General features: G+C 43.4%; 2 protein-coding genes across 8 annotated transcripts in view; both read right to left on the reverse strand.

Annotated features, from left to right (window-relative positions):
• aopep (aminopeptidase O (putative)) overlaps window positions 1-16,952 on the reverse strand; it is a 69,053-nt gene extending 52,101 nt beyond the window's left edge. For 6 of the 7 annotated variants that reach the window (XR_004213073.1, XM_031856373.1, XM_031856374.1 and 3 more), the window contains exons 1-6: window positions 15,465-16,952; window positions 14,425-15,296; window positions 14,027-14,196; window positions 12,944-13,196; window positions 11,928-12,144; window positions 11,285-11,409 (exon numbers count right to left, since the gene is read on the reverse strand). Coding sequence is in view for 6 of the 7 variants with exons in the window: in XM_031856373.1 (XP_031712233.1) it covers window positions 11,285-11,409; window positions 11,928-12,144; window positions 12,944-13,196; window positions 14,027-14,196; window positions 14,425-15,254 (1,595 nt within the window). In the remaining variant the exon portion in view is untranslated. The remainder of the gene's footprint in view (window positions 1-11,284; window positions 11,410-11,927; window positions 12,145-12,943; window positions 13,197-14,026; window positions 14,197-14,424; window positions 15,297-15,464) is intronic. The other variant, XM_031856371.1, reaches the window with a different exon arrangement.
• Window positions 16,953-17,048: 96 nt separating this feature from the next.
• The window catches only part of dock8 (dedicator of cytokinesis 8), a 51,261-nt gene continuing 41,903 nt past the window's right edge, over window positions 17,049-26,406 (reverse strand). Inside the window, exons 43-48 of the mRNA XM_031856369.1 lie at window positions 25,856-25,945; window positions 24,994-25,230; window positions 24,736-24,879; window positions 23,545-23,651; window positions 19,695-19,865; window positions 17,049-18,848 (exon numbers count right to left, since the gene is read on the reverse strand). Of these exons, the coding sequence (XP_031712229.1) occupies window positions 18,797-18,848; window positions 19,695-19,865; window positions 23,545-23,651; window positions 24,736-24,879; window positions 24,994-25,230; window positions 25,856-25,945 (801 nt within the window). The 3' untranslated portion in view covers window positions 17,049-18,796. The remainder of the gene's footprint in view (window positions 18,849-19,694; window positions 19,866-23,544; window positions 23,652-24,735; window positions 24,880-24,993; window positions 25,231-25,855; window positions 25,946-26,406) is intronic.

The raw sequence follows: 26,406 nt of genomic DNA on the forward strand, positions 1-26,406 counted from the left end.
GGTGATTCAAATAAAAAGACATTTTGTTTGGACTCCAATCAATACTACTAACAATTCCCCAATGATTGCACATTACGTGGTGTTTAATGATGGGATGTCTGATTGAAATCTGCCCACTGACCCCTTCAGAGCCTGTAAATTAACTCCTATTAGTTGGTCCAGTCTGTTTTTGATGTTTGTAATCTGTTTGCCCGTAGGGTGTAATAAAGATTTACGCTCTACTCCAACCTTACTTAGTCATATTCTTGTAAACAATGCATTAATGAGATGGAAATACAATCTCTGAGATTTAATTGGATGCCAAAGAAATTTGAATCTCTGCTGTCAATTCTATTTCCTCTTCTCGACTTCCTTCGTGGGGTTTGTCATGCATGACAACACTCTACATTACATTTATATATGTAAAGGCTTATAAACAGTGCTATGACTTCATATCCAGAGGGCGATAAACTAAAGTGATCACGATGAGAGGCTGTCTGCATTTAGTATCACAGACATGGACCTCAGGTGACCTTTCTGATGGTGGGACACCATCGGGTCTTTAACGCACAAAATGAAATACTTATCAGAGCCCTCCTGTGCTTTCTCACACGACAACCTCACGACTCAGAGTCACCCAGGGTGACTTGGCCTTGAATTTCAGAGGTGTGAGTCAGGGCAAGTCTTCAATTTGGTGCAACACAGATTGCAATAGTGTTTCGCTCCTCCATCTCTCCATCCATTATTCATCCCTCCATCCATCGTTCCTGGCTGTAGGCCATTTTTTCCTCAGCGGGACACTTCCATGCATAATGCAGCAAAGGCCCTATCATAGTCCTATAATTGACATCCCTAGCCTAGCTAAGCTCATAGACATCAGTAAAACAGCCCCACGAGACAGAGGGACGAGGAAAAAGATGAGGGGAGCTGAGTGTGCACTGTATGTGTAAATGGGAGAGAGAGAGAGAGAGAAAGAGAGAGAGAGAGCAAGAAACAAGTAAAGGAGATACAATTTGACAACATAGAAAAACATATTGTGAAAAATATGAAAGCAGAGAGGAAGAAGAATTTCGAAAGTGAATGAAAAGATTATCTGATAGATACTTATGGAGAGAGGGGGAGAGAGAGAGAGAGAGAGAGAGAGAGAGAGAGAGAGAGAGAGAGAGTCCTCTTGTCTGTCACTCTGTGTGATGAGTTTTTCTCTTTCCCCAAGTGCAGAGTCAAGTCCCTGGTGTGATAACTGTTGAACTGCTGAACCAGGGTGACACAGCTGCTGTAACAGCATCGCTGGTGAAGCTTCACACATCGTTTGCCTATTCTTGTACTTTTGTATTCAAGCAAAGGTTGGACGGCCGGCCTTTCCTAATGTCAGCTTACGGGAAGATGCTTTGTCTCCTTTCCCTCCCTCTCGCACAGTCTGTGGGCTATTTTAGACACAGGGGCCTATTTGACCAAACTCCTACCAGCCTTCGTTCTTTTTTCACAAGTCTGACTTCAAATGTCTGGCATTCCAGGCTGGCTGCAGATCAGCTCTCTGCTCCCAGACGGGGCCCCACAGGGCCAGGCCAAATGCCACTCCATGTAGGGCCTGATCATATGAACAGGGGCCAGGGCTGGGGCCCCCAGAGGGCCGCCCCACCCACATACAGTGCATCGCATCAGAGCCTGAAAATAAATAGCAGAAAAGATATCCGAGGTCATCAGGAACAAGGAGGCGTCTCTGCTGCTCAAGTCTGAAGAAAATGAGGCTTTGTAGTCCCGGCACGTAACAAATAAACGGCAGGTTTCAAGGTTAGATTGTATTTTCTAGTTGTAGTCAAGTGCTTAATCTTAAAAGCCCATTCATGCATACATCTAAGCAGGTCAAGTTTGTATCACACTGAAGGGATCATGTGGGTCATAGCCTGATGAGGTGAAGAATGCCTGCGTACAGGCACACACACACTTACACAGACATACATAAAGATGCAATAACTGTATAGCGTGCAGTGATAACAGAGCACCCACATAAACCAGCACAGGCATGCAAACACACACACACACACACACACACACACACACACACACACACACACACGCGCGCTTTCAGCAAATCTACTTTGAATCCGTATCAGCTGGGAAGTGATAGCAGATGTCTGATCTATCTGATCTTTTAACAGTAAAACAATCCACAGTGCAGTATGTTCCATGTTTAGAGCCAAGTCCAAAAACTGATGTCACGCCAGAGAAATGTTCTTGAGAGTTTGTGTGCATGTATGTGTGTGTGTGTGTGTGTGTGTGTCTGTGCGCAGGATGCTGGAGCATAGATTTAAAACAGTAAGGACGCATATTTGTCTCACGGTGAATCTCACACTGGTTCAATGCTGGCAAGTTGCCGATATATTGGAGACCCAAGCGGCGAGAAATCTCTGTGGCACCACGGGAAACAAGTTTTCAAGTACACTAATAGTTTTCAATGGCCAATCTTGCACCAAAAGCCTTATAATGAACTGCTTTGACGCCTCAACTTGACCTTGTTTTGATTTTGGGAGCGTTAAATAAAAAACCCATCAACCAAAGCTGTTTTTTCTGGAGCCGCAGTATCTGTTTGGAGGGAGCTAAAAGGAATAATAAGGTTAGCATTTTTCCCCCAGACGACCATATTTTATAAAAATAAATAAATAATTTATTATTAATAATAATAATAATAGCACTAATACTTTCGCTTTTACTCGTTCAAATGACAAACGTCGCCGGTGGTAGGTCACATCAGCTGTCGCTAGACCTACTTAACGTAAATTCCGTGTGTGACTTGATGGCAGGCCAAAATGAACCTTTGTTGTTGTCGGGTTGGTGTGCTCTCTGCAGGACGGTGTCTGTACTGAGCCAAAGACAATGAGGAAGGAGAAGCTTTCCTCTGCAACAACGAGTCGACTGAGTGTTTTCGTTGTCCCAACAACACAAAAGTGGTACCTCATCCATCTAGCTGATCGTGTATCATATATCACTTTGTACTTTTTTAACCAGGATCTTCATTATTTATATTAATTAAGTTAAAAGATTATGGGGCATCTGTAATATAAAAATATATTGCCCACATTGCATTTTTTTTTGGTTCTGTCGTGTTGGCATTTAAAATCTGATGCCTGCAGTGCGCCATAGAAGCATCAATTATCGCTTTGAGTGCATTTGGGCCTTTAATGAGTGCTAATGCAGTGCGGTATGAGTTCATTTGGCCACAACAAGCCGCTGTCAATCAGCCTCAGGCAGGTGTCGATGTGACATTTACGTGGCATAACTCACATTCCTGTATCACCGCAGCTATTTTCATGCAAACCCCATCACTCATCATGCAGCACTCGGAACAACCTTTTGGCTTCCACTTCGGTCTCATTGAAAAAGACAGGACACATGTATTTCACAGGGTTATAATTTGAGGGGGTACTAAATAGACAATTTGTCTCTCTTATGTAAGTCGAGAGAATGAGACAGTACGGAGATGTGAGAGCGCTCAGTACAGCAGGGCTATATAAGAAGTGTTTGACAGAAAGGAAAGATGGATAAAGGCGAGATCAAAGTGAAATTAGCCTTTCTTTAATACAGAGAATTGAGGCTGCTATAAAAAAAACGTTGACCTTTTGGTGGCGCTATAGAAAAGTCAGAGGATCAGCAAAGTTATTAGGATTCATTCTCTAAATGTCCATTAATGTCTGTACAACATTTTAACACAATCCATTTCATAGTTGTTACGTATATGATATTTCAGTCTGGACCAAATCGGTGGATTGACCAACCGACAGGCAGACCGACAGACCGACACTGCCGTCCATAGAGCCAAGTCGCTAGTGTGGCTTAAAACAGCCGATTTCAAAAGCTGAGCAGCTTGGAACACGGCTCTCTCCCCAAGGCTAAAAGCAAACCCAGACATCGGAGGCATTACCACCGAGCATTTCACAGCACTTTGTTTCAAATATCTCATTTTGGCCGGTTCAGCGCAGAGGTCCCACGGACATTAAGCCGTCTGGCTTCGCACAGACAAATGAAATAACCCCCAGCCTCTAGGTTCCACTATCACACACGCCCCAGGATGCACACCAAGAGCAGCAGCAGTGTCCCCTATACGCCATACAATGGACCCATCCATCACTCCAGGGAATGGGTCCTCTGGACTCATCCATTAGTTAGGAGAACGGGTGTGCAGTGACAGGCCCGTCTTGCCACAGCCTCTAATCCAGAGTTATGGCGCAGTGTGTCTGTGTTACTGTTAAATGTAGTACTATTTGCCAGCTGTTGCCAGCAGGTTCACGTCTGAGGGCAGTTCAAGGCAACGCACCATCACTCACAAACCACTGATGACAATGGAAGCATATATGGCACCTGGGAAAAAACATCACACGTGACAGTGGTTATAGTTTTCCACAATGCTGCACATACATCCGTACATTCATATAAAAGGATGACTATGAATTATAACCTTCTCCTGCAAGTAGGGGAAGAGTTAAAAAAAAAAAAAAGTCCTATGCAGTTGTGAGAAGGTACTGTAGCAGAGCGGGTAAACCTACACTGAGATAGAGAAGAGGAGGCCCAAGATAACTAGAAAGTAATACTCCTTCAACAACAAAACACTTGCTAAACTGGCCCCTGCTATCTTCATTAAGAGCACAGAGGAAGGAAAAGAGACGAGGAAGCTAGAAGAGATGGAACGCTTGCGGGGTTTGGGGCTGTCCCGTGTGAGTTCAGCAGGAGGCGAGCAGAGCAACAAGGGGCACACTAGAGAAAAAGAAGGAAACCTCGCCTAAAAATCTCAACTACGTGCAATCACTTTAAAAGTGTTCACAGGGCACTCCCTCTCCGTTCTGTCCAGGTGCAGGCATGCAGAGCTGCCTTTTCAACTGGCCAGGCTCTTTTGTGTGGCTACAGAAAAGAGGGAGATCCACTAAAGGTGGGAAGAAAGAAACACCTCATCCTTGACTATTTGATTAACAGCTGTCTCCCGAGCCAAAAAATGCGACCCCCCACATCCCGCCCTCTCCACCCTGAACCTCCCAACTGCCTCCTGAAAGAGCAGGTCTGTGTCGCACACTTCTAGGGTTACTTCATAGATTAAACTGGAGGGGAGAGCAGAAAGGCAAGAAATCCACTGGGACATCAGAAGGAAGAGGGGAGGACTGGGAAAGAAAGTAAGGAGTAAGGGGAAGTAGAGAAATAGGGGACAAAAGGAGGCAGGAGGCACAATTCAGTAAGTGATGGGGAATCAAGGCCAATAACATGAAAGAGTGAGAGTCATGTTAACTGGGGCAGGTTAAAATTAACATATTTTCAATTTGCATTTTGTGCTCTATTATATTAAATTTACTTAAGACGGTAACAAGCAGCAATGCCTTTCCTCAAAGTTAATGATCTTTCCTTAATGATTAGCTTTTTAAAAGCTGCTGGTTTTGCATGATTCATCCCATTAACACTGACCACTTTGTAAAGTATTCAGGTTTCTAGTTTTATTTCCTCAATTCCAAGGAACCATCGGTGTCCAGTAATTTCGGTGTGCATGAAAATCAACGTGCAGAAACTACAAATTTCTAAATCCGTTATTGTACGCGTATCATTGCAAATGTATGTTATTAGCGCATTGGTTGAGAGTCGGCTGTCATCAAATTCATATCCTTTGTTGTCGGGAAAAACGAGCTGATAGGACAACCAATTAGCATACAGGAAGGTTGCTTGCATTAATAATGTTGCTGTTTGGAAGCAAGTCTGAAATAATAGCTCTCTTGCAGCTGCATTACCATGTGGGAATAATGTAATGTAACAACAATTTCTTCCATACTGACAGCAATGAAACCCAATGTCTCAAAAAACGTGCGTTGGGAAATAGTCGGCGGTAATGTGAAGAATATTTGATTTCTAGTTAATGGGTTAAAACGTGCAAAAACACTGGTCTGGTCCTATTAAACATGAAAAAGAGTTCAGGTGGTACACTAAAGAGCTCCAGGGCAACGGGGGATTACCCTGCAGGGTACTAGCTCCCCCGCAGGCTCTCCAGCTCCCTACTTCCTCCCAACAGGGACCAATGGCCGATGTAACTTCCTGCACGCCCATAAAGAAAACAATGCAGTCAACTGAAGTCAGGCTGAAAATCCTCCAGTGCCACTTAGAGAGGTCAAGAGGTATACACCAGTCATCATTTCTACCTAGCGCCTGTGACAGTTATATGGCTGCCTAGTTTGGCTGTACTGCAAAAGGAACAAGCAGTTTAACTACTTGATCCTTTTTCTCCCCATTTCTTCGGGCAGCCACCCCCGGTGGGAGAGTTGTTGGTTTTTTTCCTTTTACGCAAAACAAACAGGAGGATGAGAAATGTAACATCAGGGGAAATTATGTGTATAGTTTAGGAAGTATAAAAAAGTATTTTGGCAATAAACATGTTTGCAAGAAGCCTGTTTGTGCAATGTGTTATTCTGCTGGGAAAAAACAGAGATAATGAAAGGAAGCTGGTAATAAAGGTGCAATGACACGTGTTGACAGATGGATATGTTTAAGCATGTATGTGTGTGGGTTTATCGGAGCCCGCCATTAAGTGGTGTGGGGCGGCCCTCGAAAAAATCCCCAACAGAAACAACAACAAAGGATTAGGCATTGATCCGACTGGTTCAATCACAGCTATGACATAAGGATAACCCAAACGTCAAAAACATGTTAACTTAATTTTCCCCACCAGAGGAAAAAAAAAGCATTCCCCTGACGTCATCCCATTGCTCTAAATACACATCCTTACACCCTCATTTGAACAATACACGCATTCATACAAACACAAGCACAGGAATCTGCCTGTCTACGGTGAAGAAAAACAAATCCCACATCACCCACACTCCTTAAGGGGCCTGTTTCAACACATTTCACAACAAAGTGTGGGGAAAGCACAGCTCTCTCTCTCACGGGGACGTCAGCCATGTCTTCATTTTGGGCACGCTGCAAACACAGTGATCTCTGATTAGTCCTACAAGTCCAGCCAGCGCTTTGGGACACACAGACCTCGGCCTCAAAGAGCCAGAGGAAATGCTGTGCCCTTCCTGTCACTCCCAGTCGGAACCAAATGACGTGGTTGAGTTGTGATGTGGAGATTACACATCCAAAAAAAAAAGAAAAGTAAAGCAAACAACGATTATCAAAGATATAGTGGCGTTATGCTTTTAGTGCACGTGAGCGCATGTGAGCGTGCCCCATGGGCTCGCTCACAGCTGCCGCTCTGCTGTGCGCTCATATGGCGGTTACAGCTGATAAGGCCGTCTAGAGCGACCTACCCTCCGGTTCCCAATCAGGTAAACACTATTTGCTTTGTCAGCATTTTTGCCGTAGTTTGCACTGTTCTCACCGTTAAGCTGCTCGCCGCGGTGTAGTGCACCTTTAAGGGATTAAAGGAACAGCAACTCTTTCATACTGTGTTTTGTTTCCTCCGTTCTCAGACACCTCTTCATCCCTCATCCACACTCCTCTATCAGTGTTTAGCCACACTGTATTTTTCTTCCTCTCCCTTATCGGCTCCTTGATGTCTTTAAGGTTTTACTAGCAGCATGGGCAGAGGACACACAGCAGTGTTTCTACATTCCACTCTCTTAGTCTGGTTTGTCACAGGAACAGAAAGACAATATGAAAGTGTACGAACAAAAAGAAAGAGCAGATATTGTTTGGCATATGCAGTATGCCTGTTGCAGGCTAATGTGCATCTGTTGATAACTTGGACTGCTAAAGAACTCTTGGAGCCAAAGTAGAACATAGGGATTATGAGAAAACATAATGGACGGATGCCCTCATAGTTACATCAAATAAACTTAAATTGGTGATGTGAAATCCTATCAACTGCTGACTGGCGTCACCCCCTGGAAGCTACATTTGCGTAAGCCTAGGCCCCTGCGTGTGAGTGTATAAGAAAGCCCTGTAGGTGCAAAGTGTACACAGCATAGCCCTTGAATGCAGACCTGCCCTTACTTTACTCCTTGATCTTTCCGTTTCCTGCCCTCCCTCTCTGCATCTCAGAATAAAAACTCCATGCCACTGGGAACCCTCCCGTTTTGCCTCTGCCCTCCCTTCTCTGTATCACACTGTAACAGCTTCATGCCTCCTTGCCCCGGCTCCCTGTCCTATAGCCCCTCAACTCCTGCTGTTTCTTCTGGGGCACTGCACAAAAACTACGCTTGGCTTGGTCCCAAGCACTGGGGCCCACATACCTCCCAATCTCTAGATTAAATAGCGCCAGTCTCTGAAGTCCTTCCAGGGGCTAATGGCTTTTGTTGCTGGGAATAATTCACACATCCTCTCCCACATCCTGGGGGTCCGCCGGGCCTGTCGTGAACCCCGCCTTTGCCCTCTTCATCTCTCTCTCATCTCCATCTCAATCTACGCTTCCATTTCGGTTGACCTCCCCGCCTCCTCATGGCACAAACCCGTGGTTAAGTGCGGAGACATGCAGGACCGCACCACCCGCACTGAGGGGAGGATGCAGTGAGTTGACTCTGGGTTGAGACCCATGCAGGGTTTTATAGGGAGTCAGTGCAGGTGCTGTCTGAAGCTTAATGAAGGCCCTAAATCTCTTCTCTGTCATCTGCAGCTAACTGGAGTCTAAGCAGCCAGGGCAAGAGAGATAAGTGCCTGGGAGCTATCCTCACCAGGGAAAGAAAACATCCATCAGGCAACAGCCACAGCAGAACAGCCTCAGCATTAGCACTTGATGTCCGTTCAAAATAAATATGGCAGGGAGACAGATTTTCACAAGATGTGGGGAGAGACTTTCCGTAGATCAAAGAGCACTCTGTGCTTTGGGTAAAGTAGTCAATATAAGTATGCAAAGTTGAGATCTAGGTCCAGACAGCGACCCTCTTGTCGCCCTCGGTCCTTCAAAAGCTCTCTGATTGAGACTCCTCCTGGCTGTAGAATACATATTCAGGTATGATCTCATATCCTGTCTGGGGCACTGTTCTCCGGGGAGGCCGCCGGGGGAGAGGAAAAAGACAGACGGAGAGAAAGGGAGACTGTGGTTGCAGACCGCAGACACAGGGACAACGTTCACTGACCACCCTAATCAGTTTACGCCATCAACACAATTTTAAAAAAAGGCCAGTCATTGATGGTCTTTATTTTGCTTCAATTTTAACTTCATTCATATGGCTACCGGCTGGCATTCAGTCATATCTACAGGCATACCATATGCCAGCTGAAAGTACGATATTGCAGAGGAAATCTAAAACTTGATTTCCAGGGAAACTATCACTATTGTAGAACGCTAGAGGCGAAACTGGAGAGTGATCGGATTGGAGAGGACGGAGGCAAATAAAGAGAAACAGAAAGTCAGGAGATGAAAAGAGGAAAATGGGAGACAGTGGAGGGTGAAGAAGAAGTGACGGAAGCAGGACATTACCGATTTTAAGGACAAAATAAAAGAGGGGAGAGTAAGGTAATAAAAGGAGGATGAATAGGGAAAAAATACGGGAGACGGGGACGGGAGCTAAAGAGGGAACAAAGAAGTACATAGAGCAGAATTATCTCTAGTGCATAGGACAATGAATCTGTCATTCAGTGGCTTTGCACCCACCCATCTGCCCCTGGACCTCTGTTTAAACTGCACACCAACATACATACGTAAATATACACATGTTTAGTGGGGAGCAGAGGGCCTGCAGAGCACCTGGAGTCTCTGCTGGTAAAATACAAAGAAAGATATAATACAGCAAACAATTGACCGGGTCGCTGAGTGAATGGAGCTGTGCCTACACAAAAGGTTAACCGTTTATCTCATCAAGAGAGCTCAGGGTTTGGGGTTAGGGTTTTGGGATCTTGGGGTGAGAGAAGTTAATAAAAGAAGAAGGAAGAACCATGTTATGTTTGGAGGAGGTGATGAAAATTGTACTGAGAGTGTCAACTTCATGGCTGAAATGTGAAAACAAATGAGAGCAGGGTTTAGAGAAGAGAGCTGTTTGGGATGGAAAAAAAAGGATGAAGGAAGAATGAGGTGGTAAGTTTTGGAAACGGGATGAGGAAAGGGAGGAGTAGTGAACTGGGAAAGGGGTTAAGGGTCCCCAAGAGAAAAGAAAAAGTAATGAAAACGAAAAAAATAAAAGAAGACGGACAATTTTATGGGAAAAAAGGATTTAAGTAGAGGCTGAAGATTTCTTTGTCTGCCAACTTTATGTTTTTACATTTTGTCTAACTTCAACCTAGTGCTGCTCAAGTATTTTACTGTTAGAAATAATAAGTCATAAACTCCCAACTGAAACACACGGACATGCTAGCAGCTCAGACGAGTGTTGAAAGCAGTTTTGATGAAAGGAGCGATGACAAGTGACTGAACAGAGTCTGGAGGGAGTTGGACTCTTTAATTCAGTGAAGAATTCCAATGTGGAAGATCTCCTCGAAGAAGATCGACGCAGAGCGAGAGGGTTTTGGAATGTGAAGCATGTCATTAATCATGCAACCCAGAAACTTTTCACTTGACAAACTGCTGACTTTGTGCTGACTTTGTTGTGGCAAATCTTTGATGTGCTGTTTACTTACAACTCGCAAATGATTGTCCAAACATTGGCCTGTAAATGACAGCAGAATACAGTAAAAATGCTCTTCCGCGACTGAAGAACTTTAAAGCTGCTATATATATTATTAACAAAGGATTAAATGGCTATGTGTGGTGTGAAATGTGTTGCTTGCAGTATCACTCCTGTAGATAATTACCACCCTTACAACTCACCACTACGGAGCCTTTTAGCCCCTTTCAGCTAATTATTTTGGTTTTACAGCCTGTTTTGGTTCACTCTCACAGCTCTCATCCGCATCATTTCCAGAAGCAGCCAGCGGCTGTCCCAGTAAAACAAAACTGTCAGAACCCACTGTCAACAAACTCCCAAGCACCAATCAGAAAACAGACTGACTTAGCAACTAGCTGGTGAACACACTGGAGCATTTAGCAGTTATGAGCCAGAGATTTCCCTCTGGAGTTGGTGGAGACCAAAACAGAGCTAAAAGGAGAGTGAATATTGGAATTACAGTAAGGGTGGCTATAAACACTTGACCCCAAATTAATTTGAATGTTGCTTTGAATCGGCTGGATGTGTAAAAAAGCAATTATTTGCCATATCAACTTAAAAATTACATCATTCCACTGTTGTGTTCACAGGTTGCTTTCTGCTGCAGTTTCTTACTTTCTGAATTTGAATTATTTTCCCCTAATTCTTTATTCAACTACTTTTCTCAGTCTTCTTCACTTCCTTACCCTTTGCTCTTTCCAGCATTTTGCATCGTTCACACATTACATCATTCTGCCAAAAGACCCAGGCGTCATTACCTGGCCATGCCCAGACTGGAGAACCCTGCTGGAACGATGAGAACATCAAGGCGGGGAAAGGGGTGGACACCCAGAACGGTGTGGGCTGCAGCCAAGCATCGAGGCAGAAGCTTCAGGACTCCCATCTGCAAGAGGAAGGCAACAAGTTCCTCAAAACAACCGACAACTATACAATTGCAAGTTTTTTGCCTGAAGCAGATGTGTGTATGTTGATACAGGTGGGTAGGATATACAACAGTTTGTGGGTACATGCATGTGCTCTTACATGTATGTATTGTGTATGTCAATGATGGTCCTATGTGCTCCAGGTCAGAGGAGATCTAGTATCAAGTCAAAGGCAAGTGCACCTAGTTTGTTCTGCATTTTTTGTCACTCATCTAACAAGAATCATCAGCTCAGAACTGACTGAACGTGCAAAATCCTTTTAACATTAAAGTTATTCTAGCTAGAAATGCTCATTTAGAGTGTGAGGAATGTTTTAAGTGGCCCTCATGAGATTACAGTCTCATATTTTTACCAGTCTGCCAAGAGATGGCAGTTTGAAAACCGCTGGCATAATGACACCAACATTAACTGATGCTAGCTGTCTCTTTTAATCATATCAGGTATAATTAGCCTCAGTGGCTCTTTGTCAAAACTCCACCTGGGCTTTCTGCAACAAGCCGACGGGTCCAAACACACGGTGGGGAATCACCCGCTGGGACCGAGCCGACTGCTCGGTAAATCGGCAAGGGTAGTCGCCATGGGAACAAGAGATGCCGTCATCCGCCATGCCCGAATAATCAGTTACAGAGAAGGGCCCCTCGTCCTCAAGCGAAGAGCAACGCAATGCAGAGTGTGAGCGGGCGGTCTGGTCTCCGCTGTGGCACATTAAAATAGGGGTAAAAAGTTGAATCCAAGGTTAATAACGACAATTTAATGCATTTTCTTATTAAAATAGTAGACAGTTCTCAAGTTGGTGAACCAAATATGGCACAATCTGTGCTAGAAGCATGGAAATGAAAGCAGTGGAACTATGGACTACATACGTCACAAAGGCAAACCACAAGTGATGCCAAAAAATATCTAGCCAACATGCAATCCCACTCTAAATCCAATCCGTCCTCAGCACCAGAACCGTTCCAAAGGTTTCGAGCGACATCCAAGTTTCCTTCCAGCCATTCACTGGAAATAAAGGCCTTCCTTGTAGCGGGAGATTCCTGGGGCCTTCAGCAGGCTACAGCTGGGCTGCTGCTGGAGGAAAACCGGGAGGGGAGGGGGGGGGATTACTGGAAACCACTGGCAGACCCGCCAACCTGCTGGCCAGTGGAGAGGGACACCCCAGCCCAACCCTACCCACAGCAAGCCAGCCTGCACTCTATATCCTCTACCTCCATACAATTGATGTGAGCTTTACCTCTTTCGGTCTCCAAAGATAATGTCTGCTGGGCACTGAACCCAAAGTACTATAGTACAAGCTTTAATGTACTTGTCATAAAAAAGCTGATTGAGTCCTGCAACCAATCCATCACCCTTACTCCACCTGCACCGTTTTTTGGTACGGCGAAAGGAAAGTTTCACCGTGGAATGTTGAAGGGCCAGACTTGGGTTAATAACAGTCTGGAGAGGAGGAGGTCTTACAGGAAGAAAAGAACACATAAAGAACAAATAATAAAATACCTGCCAGTCTTGAGTAGAGGGCCCTTTACTACTTCACTGATGGAGCTCCCAAGTCCAGACATTAGGTCAGCCGGGGCCCATTCCCCAGGTCCGGCACAGAGTTTAGCCGCCTCGTCACAATCCGTCTCGTCCCTCGCACCCCGTTCCAACGCTGGGGGATTTTCCGCTGTGACTTGGCGCCAGTGGCCCACTGCCAAGGTGAAGGTGGAGGCGGGCATGGGCATGGTGACGTAGCAATGCCAGATTAAGGAGCCTGCGGAGAGGAGAAGGAGGATAAGAGAGACGGGATGGAAATGTCAAAAGGTGGGGAAATGGAGAGGAAGGAAACATTTGGATTGAAATGCCATTTTGTTTCACTTCACTAATATCATCACGATATTATTATTCTTACATCTTGTTATTTCAACCTAAGCAATCCATATCCCTCATGACAAGTTTTAAGATGACACAGATCGAAGTACTGGTCGATAGACGCAGTTAACGTTTTCCATGTCAATCACAGAAATGTGTCAATTTAGGATTTTTTTTAATTCTGTAAATCAGTTGTCAACAACCTGTACAGCTGTAGTAATCTCATCCACACCTGCATCCATCTTTATAGCGAGTCTTTAGTGTTATTTTTCTAACTCGGACACAGGAAGTTGACACATCATTCTTACTCAGATTTTTGTTTGGTTGCAATAGATGCTAATGAGCACAACACAGCATACCTATTTGAATTATGTCTGAGGAGTTTCAGAGGTCTGGACCATGACTAGAGTAGACACGTTTCAAAATAAAACAAGTCTTCTTTGAAATGTTTCTTAATCGGTGCCAATGCAATACTTAAATTGAGATTTTAATAACAACAAAATGACATATTTTCCCCTTTTTCATTTAACAAAATAAGCCAGAAAAACGAAATATTTCAGTAAAGTGTACTTTTATTATTGAACAAATTGTCAGGTAACAGATCAAAGGTCTAGACACAGAGAGTGTGTCATGCTGTTCAGAATGAAGCACATTTGGGACTTTAGCCTACATTCATAAAATCGACTTGACTCCTCCTGGCGATCACAAAATGTTTGCCAAATAACATCTTACATGTGTCCCCGTCCTCAATAGGTACAGTGGGCTCCTCCCCGCTCGTCAGAACCACACACTCACTGGGGGCCCGTACTGTTGCCTGCCACGTTGACATGGCAACAGGCGGCTCCTGGCAGGGGAAGAGTGCTCTGTTGTTGATGGGAGAACCGGCAGTGTAAACACACACCCTGGAAGGGTAAACAAAGGTAAACTATAAACAACCCTCTTACAATTCTCATAGGATCCACCAACACACACACACACTCACAGAATATAACAGCCTGAAGCGTGTCTCTAATCTATTCTAACATGTCAAGCTCACAATATTACTCTGACATCAGAGCAGATGTGCCACCAGTTTTAAAGCATTTAAGAGGGAGTCTAATGGCTTCAATGATTTGCATCTCGAGACACACCTGTTGTCCTGGTCTTTGGTCCACCTCACAGAGCCTCCCGCTGGCCTCGTCTCATAGCAGATCCTGAGAGCACGGGGGAACTCCTGAGGTGACGGGACCCCCTTCTTCCTCACCTGCAAACTCCATCGGTCTCTACGAAAATGCAGCGAGCCGCCGTCCTGAGCGCCGAGGGCACGGCTACACAGCAAGTAGAGCTGCAGCTTCTGCCTCCATCGGCTAGAGGGCATGGAGATAAGGTTCTGAATAAAGGCGGCTTGAGGGTTCACTGAACTGACACCTGACCACTCGGATGCAACCTCTGGCTGGAGGCCAGACGTGGCTGACACGGGGGTGACGTCCACCTCTTCCACCTTCGTCACGTCGAGGTCACAGCAGTCCAGCGATAAGGTGAAATCACCGTCACTGGTGGTTTCCCACGAATGTGAAGACTGAATGTTTTCGGTTTCAGCTGCAGTCTGTGGCGAACCACTGCCAGGCAGAGCCTGAGATTCAGGTGCATCTCTTTCTCTAGCGCCAAACTTCTTCTCCTTCCTTGTCGGACTCTCTCCAAGTCCTTTTGTACCATCCTCCGCCTCATCCACACCGCGAAATCTACACACAAACGCACCCTGACTCACTCCGGCCTCTTTGGTCCCAGCTCCAGCATCCTCCTCAGCCGTAGTCCCCGATCCAGAGCAGGGCTCCAGGAACAGAACGACACTACCACTGATGACCTTCCTGTCGAAATGAACAGTCAGGTCCAGCACGTAGTGTCTGACAAGTATGTGGTTAGTATTGGCTCGGAGTGGAAGGTCATCCGTGTGGGGGTCTAGGTCCTCGTCTGGCTCCATGTCACACAAATGGCGTCAAAGTTGAGCAGAGGATGGTTCAACCTAAGAGGAAAGACCAAAAATAAAGCTTTATTTTAATTATGTTTTTCGTTTCCACATTACAAACCGTTTATCCTTCATAGGGTAACGGGAAAAAGTGTGTGTTTGTGTAAGTTACGGTCAACACTTTTAGTTGACATTCTATAGCTTCCTGTGGGCGGAGGTGCTTACTTTAGCTTGTGAATGTTCTGCCAGTGTACTGCGATGAAGCCAAAACTGTCAGGGTCTGTATGCTCAACTCAAACTTGAATGCCAAACTCAATCTGTTCACACATTCCACAAATGTTTCCAGACAGGAAAACCGTTTCATGATCGCATTTTGATCCGTGTTAATGAAGCGGACGTATAAGTAAGTTACTTTACTAGCAGGACACCGTAGCCCCGGCACCAGGAAGAGCTAAACCTATATTAAAGCTCTCCTGCTGTACATCAAAATTTTTACAGTCACAATCCTTCCATTTAGGCTGCTTGAGGCATGAAGCAGGCTTGGCAAGACAGAGTTGCAATTACCATTTACAGCAGGAAATCCTCAGAGGTTATTCAGTGCAGGAGTAAACTCATAAAATTACGAGTACATAAAAAACAAGAGGATAATATCTACAGCTACGAGACGAAGCCAACAAAAGTAATACCATCTGTCATTACTGTAAGAGGTTGGCTAAAATGACTTATATGACCTGTCTGTTTTATTGTGATTATATAGTAACACCTCACTTGTAGACCGGTGAGTATGTTCACTGCATATGTGAATACTGTTACTATAGAATGGAATGACAAGAAGTGACTCCAAGAGTGTTTAAATGGGTCGCTATGAGCTAAGTGGAGTAAAGATGGATATTGAATAGAAACAGGCTTTTAACTTTGTGAAAAAGATAACTGTGGCAAGTGTCCTTGCAGGCAAAACAGATGAGAATTACCTTTCATGCACATTAAAGTCAAACCAGATACAACGAAACGTTACTGTTCCCCTCATCAAGGGCTAGCCTTCATCTTTGTTTTTAATTTACAGGCTGCAGAGCAAAAGTTCTGTGATGATTGACACGTGTAACGTTATACACAGACATGTTGAAGTCCGTATACAACTATTTAAGTCTGTTTGAGAGGAGCTGACAGCACAGAAACACGTTGTGACTCACAATAGATGAGTCGTCATGAATTAAAGTTTTTAAACTTTTCGGTGGAGTGAAGCCGACTGACGGTACGGCTCGAGAGAGTTCGAACTAACTTGGCATCACAAGTCTGCTCTCCGTCATTCACAACTCAAGGTTCACGACTACAGCAGCGGTGCCGCCAATAATCACCAGCTCCACCGTAGCTCACGGTGGTTTAAGCAATGCGTCTCAAAACAACTGTCGATATAACGCTGAGGACTCATAAGCACTCGCTTGTTGATGTTAACGAAATCTACGACAAACCTGTGTCCTGTCCTGTAGACGTCGCGCAGTGATGACGTCGCATCGACGCGACAGCCGAAGCTTGTAGTTTTTGTATTTCATCCCCTCGAGTTCTTCCCGCCTTTTAAACTCAGTAATTAGTACAGTAGCCTACTAAAAAAAAATCACCAGTAAAATGGATATAGTTGAATTAAAATAATATTGATAACTTGGAAATTTATTCTGCGAATGTTGCGTCAGTTTATCAATTGCCAGCAAGCAAGTGATATAGCTCTGTAATATTGATAACATTTTTTTAAAGGCCATTACTTGAAAGAACTCGTTTTTGAAGAGTCACTTAGTCAACTTAATGACAAATGTGCATATATTAAGTTTTATTTGAATTCTTCAATAGCACAGAATGCATGACAAGTAATAATTCCACATTTATTAAAACAGGTATAAACATACAAATAACTGATAAAGAAACAGATGCAATCTCCAGAGATTGAATGCCACCAATGTATTTTATAACACCAACTTTCAGCAATGTACTGCATGTTTCAAAAATAGGTATACATTTGAGTTAATATTTAATACACTTATTTAGCCATTTAAAAACATTCAACAGCTCATAAATAACAGATGTACCGACAGAGCGAAAAATATTCAAATGAGTATTAATGTATGTAAAAGTATATACACACTTTTGAAATGGTAAGTACATTTACATTACTGAATCAGCTGTTCATGGATGTCAAAGGAAATCAGGTTGCCACTATTCAATACTGCAAAGCAGAAGTACATTTCTCCTCTGGAATGAGTAAACATAATGCGCACTGCAAAGCTCAGCTGTGTGGAGTGACTTTTCAAAAATGTTGCATTTCTAGTATCTCTGTTCTTCGGTAAGTAAAGAGGAATTCAATTTGGCACTCTGTATCGTAGGAAGTGGACTATTTACAGGTACTGAAACTACTGGAACATACATTGAGATCGTTACAGTACACTCTGAATCCTGCCTGCTGAATAACATTTCCAATTCATATCATTATTGCTATTATTTATCTAAAAAATACATTTACATAAAATGCAAAATAGTTTTTCCATACCTTTGTAAACATCTTTGTAACTATCTGATGTATTACTACTATGTACAAAATGAGTATTTAGAAATAAGCCTTGTGTGATTTAGAGCCTCCGATACAGTAAGTCTATCTATCTCCTGTGTAATTACATCAATAAGTTAAACTCTTCCATTAGCTACATGGTCAGGTACTGTGTGTTCAACAGCATTAAGAAAAGAATGGCCTTAAGAGCTAACGCAGGAAATTGTGTCCATTTTTCCAGTGCACAAGTCCATCAATACTCTTGCTGCTCTAACTGGCACATTTCATGCATAGACGCCCAGTGGAATTTCAGATACCTTTTAGCACAAAACAGAATCATTTATCATCACCGAGTACAAAGTGACTTCAGTATGGCACCAAAATCATCGACTCCAAACATGATCTAAATAAACACACATCCATTTACACACATACACACAGGACACAAGCATTATTGGCGCGCACACACACACACACACACACACACACACACACACACACACACACACACACACACACACAGGCCCTGGGCCAGCAAGGGCCTCAGAGAGGAACTCTAGTCTGCCTCTGTATCAACCCAGAGGAAATGTTTGCAGCATTATTAGGACTTGCAGTTATCTTAAAAAAAAAAAAAAAAAAGAAAAAAGAAAAAAAAAAGAAAAAAAGAAATCAACAGAGTCAAAGCATCTGAAGATTTTACAGTGAAATGCTCAAACAGCTACACTTTGCTTGAGATTCCCACCTCCATATTTGTATGTGCTCACTCACCTTTTGCCTCCTGTAACAAACAGTGAAATCATAAAAGTGGACGTGCAGCAGACATTAATAAGCACTGCTGGACTGTTGAGAAACCGAGTCCTCCATTGTGGACACAATGTGCGTCTCCAGCGCAGAGGATTGCAAAAGGGTGTCACCAGCAGTTCCTTTCCTCGTTTCATCTTGTCTCCTCTCTCAGTTGTGTGACGGCCTCCACTTCCTCTCTGTAGCGCTCTCTCTCGCTCTCTCTCAGATGAGTCGTGGCATCTCAGGAGTTTTCCTCCTGAGCTCTGCGGAAACTTAGACGTTTGAAGGAATCCCTGTGAGACAGAGAGGACAAGTACATGAGGGAAGACGTGGAAAACTCAAGATGATGAGGAGGATGAGGAAGAGGACGAAAGGTCAGGGCAGGTAGGTGTAGCAGTAGAGATGTACGGTAAATGTTTCCATGAGCACGGCACAAAAATAGGAATTTTTGTATCAATGCGGGCCATTATATTGGCCGGTACTCTCTGTGTGTGTGTAGCAATATGAGTTGATATACTATACAGCCATGTGTATAAATATCAGATCCATTTAACTCTAAATACTCAATATTGGCAATAAACTAAAAAATCCAATATCAACGGGGATATATATTTTTTATTTTATTAACATTTTCATATAAATTAGTTGGTGTTAATATCACTCCTCATCCACAGTTATGTGATCAAGAATACTGAAGCAACTGATTTTGGAAGCTCTCTTCACATTCCTGAGTAATTGATGGAAAAATCTAAATTTGGGGGATAAGTACCCCTTAGAAGCACATGCTCATCCCTCAGCATGGCAACACACTGCAAGATTTATCAAGATTACCACGGTCGATCATAAAAGCACTTAGTGAGCAATCAGTCCTTTCTAATTCAAGGGTACACTGTGGCCGTGGCCTCGGTTCAGCACTCAATCTGTGTACTGTGGCTCCGGTTCAGCCATCAATACTTGTAGAGGCGACCCGGTCGCTGTGAATGGATCTCTGCTCAGTTCCATTTGTTCTCACTTGTCTTTGGGTTCAGCAATCACACACAGTGATGAAAAAGATAAATGATATGGGTTTGTTTTTCCTTTCCCATCGCTGTCTCTTGTCAAAACAGTCTCGTCTGTTTGACCTGCTGGGTTGTGTTTACCTGTTCTCCAGCCGAGGCCTGATGATGGGTTTATAGAGCTCGGGTATCTTCCTCTCCAGCATAGGCCTCAGGTTCTCTCTCAGCCGGTTGTAGTTCTTCTTCAGCTCCTGCTGGTACTCTTTCTGGTCAAATGTGATCAGGTGCTTATTCTTCTCAACTGCCTCACCACACCTACAGGACAGAGAGCAGCGTGGAGTCAGTTTTAAACTCTGTGTTATTAAATGACTGTCTGAGATGAAAAAAAAAAAACTGAGTTAAATGTAGTCCTTGACCTTCGAAATGCAATAACTTAAAAACAGCTTTGACAACGATTCTATGCAAAACAACCTTGCGGTAATCCCCTCCCTGTCCTCAAGCCTTCAGAAATGCACTGCACTGTTTCCTACCGACAGCGTCCTGTAACTACTTGACATAAATTGGAGTCCTTTTGCATGCGAGAGCTCTACATGCGAGTTAACAAAGTACTTGGCCGTAAGGAATTCCTATATTGGATCTTTCCAAGTACCTCAGCTAGAATGTGGGTTTAACTGTAAATTACCCGCAAGGCTGTTTCAGAACACAGTTAAAAAGGGGACAGCGGAGGTAAATCCCCAAATCACAAATGACTAACAAATAAAATGCAATTCTCCCTTATGTCTTTTGGTAATGCAAGCACTATAAGAACTGAGCTGAACTAAGAGCTGAGGGCAGGAATGGGGTCTCCCCGCGGTCCTCTATCATGACATGTGTAATGGCCAACATACAGAGCAGTGAGCAGGAAATAAGAGAGACTGAGATGATTAAAAACACATGTCTGAGTTTATCTCTTGGCTTTTAAAGAGGGTAATATGGAAACGGCAATGTCCTGTAACAGTATACAGTAAATACGCTGGGCAATGAGCATTAAGGACACAAGAGAAAGCCATAAAAACTACGGATATATAACTTTCTATCTGATTGCTTGGTTTCAATGTTTTAAAACGAATTCTCCTGATGTACCATGTACAGATGTGTTCTGTACATGGTACATAATTCACAACAATATAAGATTGTTTCATAGTTTAACTAAATTTAAACAGTGAAATGAATGATTGAACACTGAATGAGGAGATCAGGAGATGTTGCATACATTTGTGATTCATATCTATGTTGCTGCAGCTACATAATGCAAACCTACCCAGAACGTTACAGTGCATCTGTTAACAGTAAAGAGTTGCACAGAAGATGACATGTTTGATGTCTTTATGACTGTAGATATTTAATTCAATGGGGAAATAAGATGACCAACTTCTTAAAATCGTGTTTTCTTGAATGGATTTTATTCGAACGCCACTGTCAAGAAGATTGGCAGACAAAAGGGTCGAGACCCAGCTTGGCTGGATTTAGGATGGGGGGGGGAAAAAATCTTTATGAAATTAGAGTAAATATTTGCCAACCTGCTTGTAGCAATCAAGGCAGCTGGAATGTGACATGAGGGGAAGAAAATGAAAAGCACCTTTTGGAGGCAAACTGCAAATGCCCGCGAGATGAAAGCACACGCATACAAACACAGACGTCGGCACAAAAGACACACGTCTCCTGCACAAAATCAGCATATTCTCAAGACACACTGCTGTGGGTTAGGCTGGTTTTAAATTATGTTCTGAATATTCTAAATATAATGAAACTCTTGGGAACAATAAACTTCTGCAATTCAAGAAGAAGTGATTATGAGGAAAAATATCTTCCATATCATTTGGGAAATGAAAAAATGTACTCTGTGACGATGGGTGATGTTATTTCACAGCCCTCTTACTGTACATGTTTGGTTTCTTTAACGAGCATCTGGTGTGCACTTTAGTGCAGATTATCGTTTCCATCTCTGCATCTTGACTGACGCTTTGCTTAAACTGCAGGATAATCAGTCTCCATCAGTCACAGACGTCTTCGATGCTCTTTTATCATCCGACACTGACACCAGTGATGATGTTTATATACAGTGGGTACGGAAAGTATTCAGACCCCTTTAAATTTTTCACTCATTGTTTCATTGCAGCCATTTGCTAAAATCAAAAAAGTTCATTTTATTTCTCAATAATGTACACTCAGCACCCCATCTTGACAGAAAAAAACAGAAATGTAGAAATTTTTGCAAATTTATTAAAAAAGAAAAACTGAAATATCACATGGTCATAAGTATTCAGACCCTTTGCTCAGTATTGAGTAGAAGCACCCTTTTGAGCTAGTACAGCCATGAGTCTTCTTGGGAATGATGCAACAAGTTTTTCACACCTGGATTTGGGGATCCTCTGCCATTCTTCCTTGCAGATCCTCTCCAGTTCCGTCAGGTTGGATGGTGAACGTTGGTGGACAGCCATTTTCAGGTCTCTCCAGAGATGCTCAATTGGGTTTAGGTCAGGGCTCTGGCTGGGCCAGTCAAGAATGGTCACAGAGTTGTTCCGAAGCCACTCCTTTGTTATTTTAGCTGTGTGCTTAGGGTCGTTGTCTTGTTGGAAGGTGAACCTTCGGCCCAGTCTGAGGTCCAGAGCACTCTGGAAGAGGTTTTCTTCCAGGATATCTCTGTACTTGGCCGCATTCATCTTTCCTTCAATTGCAACCAGTCGTCCTGTCCCTGCAGCTGAAAAACACCCCCATAGCATGATGCTGCCACCACCATGTTTCACTGTTGGGATTGTATTGGGCAGGTGATGAGCAGTGCCTGGTTTTCTCCACACATACCGCTTAGAATTAACGCCAAAAAGTTCAATCTTGGTCTCATCAGACCAGAGAATCTTATTTCTCATAGTCTGGGAGTCCTTCATGTGTTTTTTGGCAAACTCTATGCGGGCTTTCATATGTCTTGCACTGAGGAGAGGCTTCCGTCGGGCCACTCTGCCATAAAGCCCCGACTGGTGGAGGGCTGCAGTGATAGTTGACTTTGTGGAACTTTCTCCCATCTCCCTACTGCATCTCTGGAGCTCAGCCACAGTGATCTTTGGGTTCTTCTTTACCTCTCTCACCAAGGCTCTTCTTCCACGATTGCTCAGTTTGGCTGGATGGCCAGGTCTAGGAAGAGTTCTGGTCGTCCCAAACTTCTTCCATTTAAGGATTATGGAGGCCACTGTGCTCTTAGGAACCTTGAGTGCTGCAGAAATTCTTTTGTAAGCTTGGCCAGATCTGTGCCTTGCCACAATTCTGTCTCTGAGCTCCTTGGGCAGTTCCTTCAACCTCATGATTCTCATTTGCTCTGACATGCACTGTGAGCTGTAAGGTCTTATATAGACAGGTGTGTGCCTTTCCTAATCAAGTCCAATCAGTTTAATTAAACACAGCTGGACTCCAATGAAGGAGTAGAACCATCTCAAGGAGGATCAGAAGAAATGGACAGCATGTGAGTTAAATATGAGTGTCACAGCAAAGGGCCTGAATACTTATGACCATGTGATATTTCAGTTTTTCTTTTTTAATAAATTTGCAAAAATTTCTACATTTCTGTTTTTTTCTGTCAAGATGGGGTGCTGAGTGTACATTAATGAGAAATAAAATGAACTTTTTTGATTTTAGCAAATGGCTGCAATGAAACAAAGAGTGAAAAATTTAAAGGGGTCTGAATACTTTCTGTACCCACTGTATATAGAGCATCCTGGAGAAGACTTTCACTCCTTCAAGTGAAGTCTCACAAATATACTAATTTTTCAACAATCTCTTTGAAGTATTGTTCTACACCTACTGAGCCAGCGCCAGCCACTGGTAACAATAGAGGGAAGCAGAAATGCAAATTTAAGTAAAATAGTTGGGGAACTCCTTTAGGTTTTTTGTTTTGTTCCTCATTTTTGCATGACTTTGTTGCTGCATGGAGTCACTAGGTGGTGTTTCTTTGATCGTATCTTACCTCATTATAAACTCTTTGAAACACAGGCGGAGTTTATTGTGGTGACGGAAGAGCTTCGGGTCCGCTGGGATCTCATTCAGGAAGACCTGGGCCACCTCCAATGGGCCCTAAAACAGGTGGGGGGGGGACACAAAAACAAAGGGACAGAGTTAGAGAGGCAAAGAAACAGAAAGCAAAAACAGAGAGGAGGAAGGAAAGAGAGGAGGTAAGAGGGGAAGCGTTCGAGAGTGTATGAACAAAGGAGGGATCCGAATGCCCCTCGTTCAGGCGGGGGGAAACGACTTCCTAACTGAATGTCTAATGCAAGCCCGAGATGCTGAACTAGAACATGAGGAAGATATCAGATCAGAGAAGGAGCCACGATTAGCCTCCTGCATGGCTAATGTCAACGCTAACACCGCATACACCCACCATTTGGCTCCCATTTGCCCAGTATGAGATCTTGTTATCCTAACTTATATTCATCATAAAACCACAGCACGCTCGCAGAGTGCCTGCATCACGACAGGCACAGTTAAACAGCTCTGATTAGCATCATAAGCGCGTTGGGCCTCAGTCCTTGGTCTGAGCTGCAGACCCACACACAGAAAGCCAGCCTCCTGTGCTGATTACAGTCAAGAGTTATATGTTTACGGAGCTGCTGAGCATTAGCGTTATGTATACAACCATCGGGTCGGAGCGAGGGACCTGTCAGATTAGACGCTGGAAGATTAAGCATATAGGGGGGAGGGAGCGGAGACGCTGTAGCTAGCTTCATCATTACTCCAACATTCACCAGGCTGGCAGGACCTGGAAGCTATCAGATCAAAGAGACCTCCGGTTCGGCATGCTGTGCAGCCGGGACATGAAAGGAAAGAAGGGCCATGAATTGACGTTTTAACTAAATCAGGCGAAAAGCAAAGGACGGATTAGAGTTGTGGACGGGGTGAAGGCTTTGATGTGTGATCGCTCATGTCTCCCACCTGCACTCTGTGAATATAATGGAAACTGTAAATGTGATAAGATAAATAGAGTTCGATTATTCAGGTCCCCCCCGTGCACATTAAGAAGGAACACTCAGGGGACAAAGGGGCTATGTGTGATACAAAGAGCCATCATTTTGGGAGAACAGCCATCAGTGGGTTAAGCATGAGGTAAGTGATCATTTCAGCTATAATAGGAGCAGGCGCTGTAAAATAGAATTGCTCGTACCTGGTTAACAGTGGCTCCCACAGAGCCTTGAAGCAGCATCTGTAACATCTTAGCATCGGGCTGTTCTCTATGTGTGGCAACTGCTAGCTCTCTAGTCTTCTTCTGCATGTCCTCTATGGCCACCTCAATAGGGGTCAGGTCAAACTGGAAGCAAGAGAGAGGTAATATTGTACAAATTAATTGCTGCAATCATCAAAATGTGGAGAAACAGTACTAAAAAAAAAAAGTTGTTAGATGCTTTACACCACATTACGTTACCTCCTCTTTCTGGATGACGTTGATGCGAGTCTTGATGTAGGGGAAGGCATGCATGGTGGTGAGGATGGTTTTCCTCTTGTACTGCTCGTAGAGTTCCCCGCGTGGCCGCCCGCTCTTTGTGAAGGGCGTGGTGTACATGAAGCGCCGCAGGTTGAAGTTCTTCTCAAAGTTTGTCAGCCGGTCTTTCATCTCATAGTCATCAAAGAAGGGTTCCACATAAGTGATCTGGATATATGCCTGGAGAGGAGAGGTGGTTTACTGTTTACTGACAGACAAAAAGGGAAATACACCTCGCAGTTTTTTACGTTTCTGCAAATCTAAATTTGCATGTTCTATTTCAGTCATTCCCAGAGACCGGGTCGGGGCCAGTCTCTCTCATGGTCTTTTATTTCATATTTATATCTACAGTACACTTTTAAGCCACATGAGGCAGCCTGAATGTTCGTATTGTTCTAAGAATTGTAGCTGACTTATAACATTGAATCTAAGATGAAAGGCTAGCCTACATTGTGCTTGTTTTACTGTGCATGTTTTCAACAACTCGTGCACAAAACAAAGTTATGATTTATCGAAAGTATTTATTTTTAAGCACAAATTCGCTCCTCTCATGATTTATAAATAATATACATTATAAGTTGTTCCCATACATATATGATGTCTACTTTAGGCTTGCATACTTTTTTGAGTGTAGTAAGCTCCAACTTCACAACTATACATCATATATATATATTTATATATATAAATATATATATATATTTATTAAATGTTATTAGTAACATAACATTAGTATATGACAATGCAAAGATTAAACTCCACCAGCTGGATCAGACATGTAGCAGTAGTCATTAGTGGGGTCACCTACCTTGCTGGGGTTGAGTTGTTTTCTGTCCACTGGTGTCGAGTCCTTGATCATCAAAAATGAGTCTTCTCCAAAACACTGACTGTAGAAGTTCTAGGAGTGGGCAAAATTATGTTGTTAGCATACAGTATAGTGCATAATATAGTCTTTCATGACTTTTATGCAAATATACAGATTCCAATGTCATTCAAGGCTATTCATTGAAGAATAAAATGTTAAAAGAACACTTAAGAAGCATTAAATGTCATTAAACAACTGATTCGTTGACTTTGTTGATTCAAGAGTGAGGCTGACATTGTATTACTCTTCGTGACATTATTTCTCCTTTTAAATGAAGTCCAAGTTCTCTCTACTTCTCACTGAAAACAGATGGATGACTGTGAGTCTTGCATTCTTTCATTGTGTTCAACTCAAAGTCATTATGAGATTCAACCAGTCCAGCCAGGCACCATCCTCCCTTTTCACTCCACATCAATTACACATTAATTCACAACATGCATATCAGTTCACACACACACACACACACACACACACACACACACACACACACACAC

The sequence above is a fragment of the Anarrhichthys ocellatus genome, unplaced genomic scaffold, assembly GCF_004355925.1.
Source record: "Anarrhichthys ocellatus isolate YVR2014 unplaced genomic scaffold, GSC_Weel_1.0 scaffold17, whole genome shotgun sequence".
NCBI classification, from domain to species: domain Eukaryota; kingdom Metazoa; phylum Chordata; class Actinopteri; order Perciformes; family Anarhichadidae; genus Anarrhichthys; species Anarrhichthys ocellatus.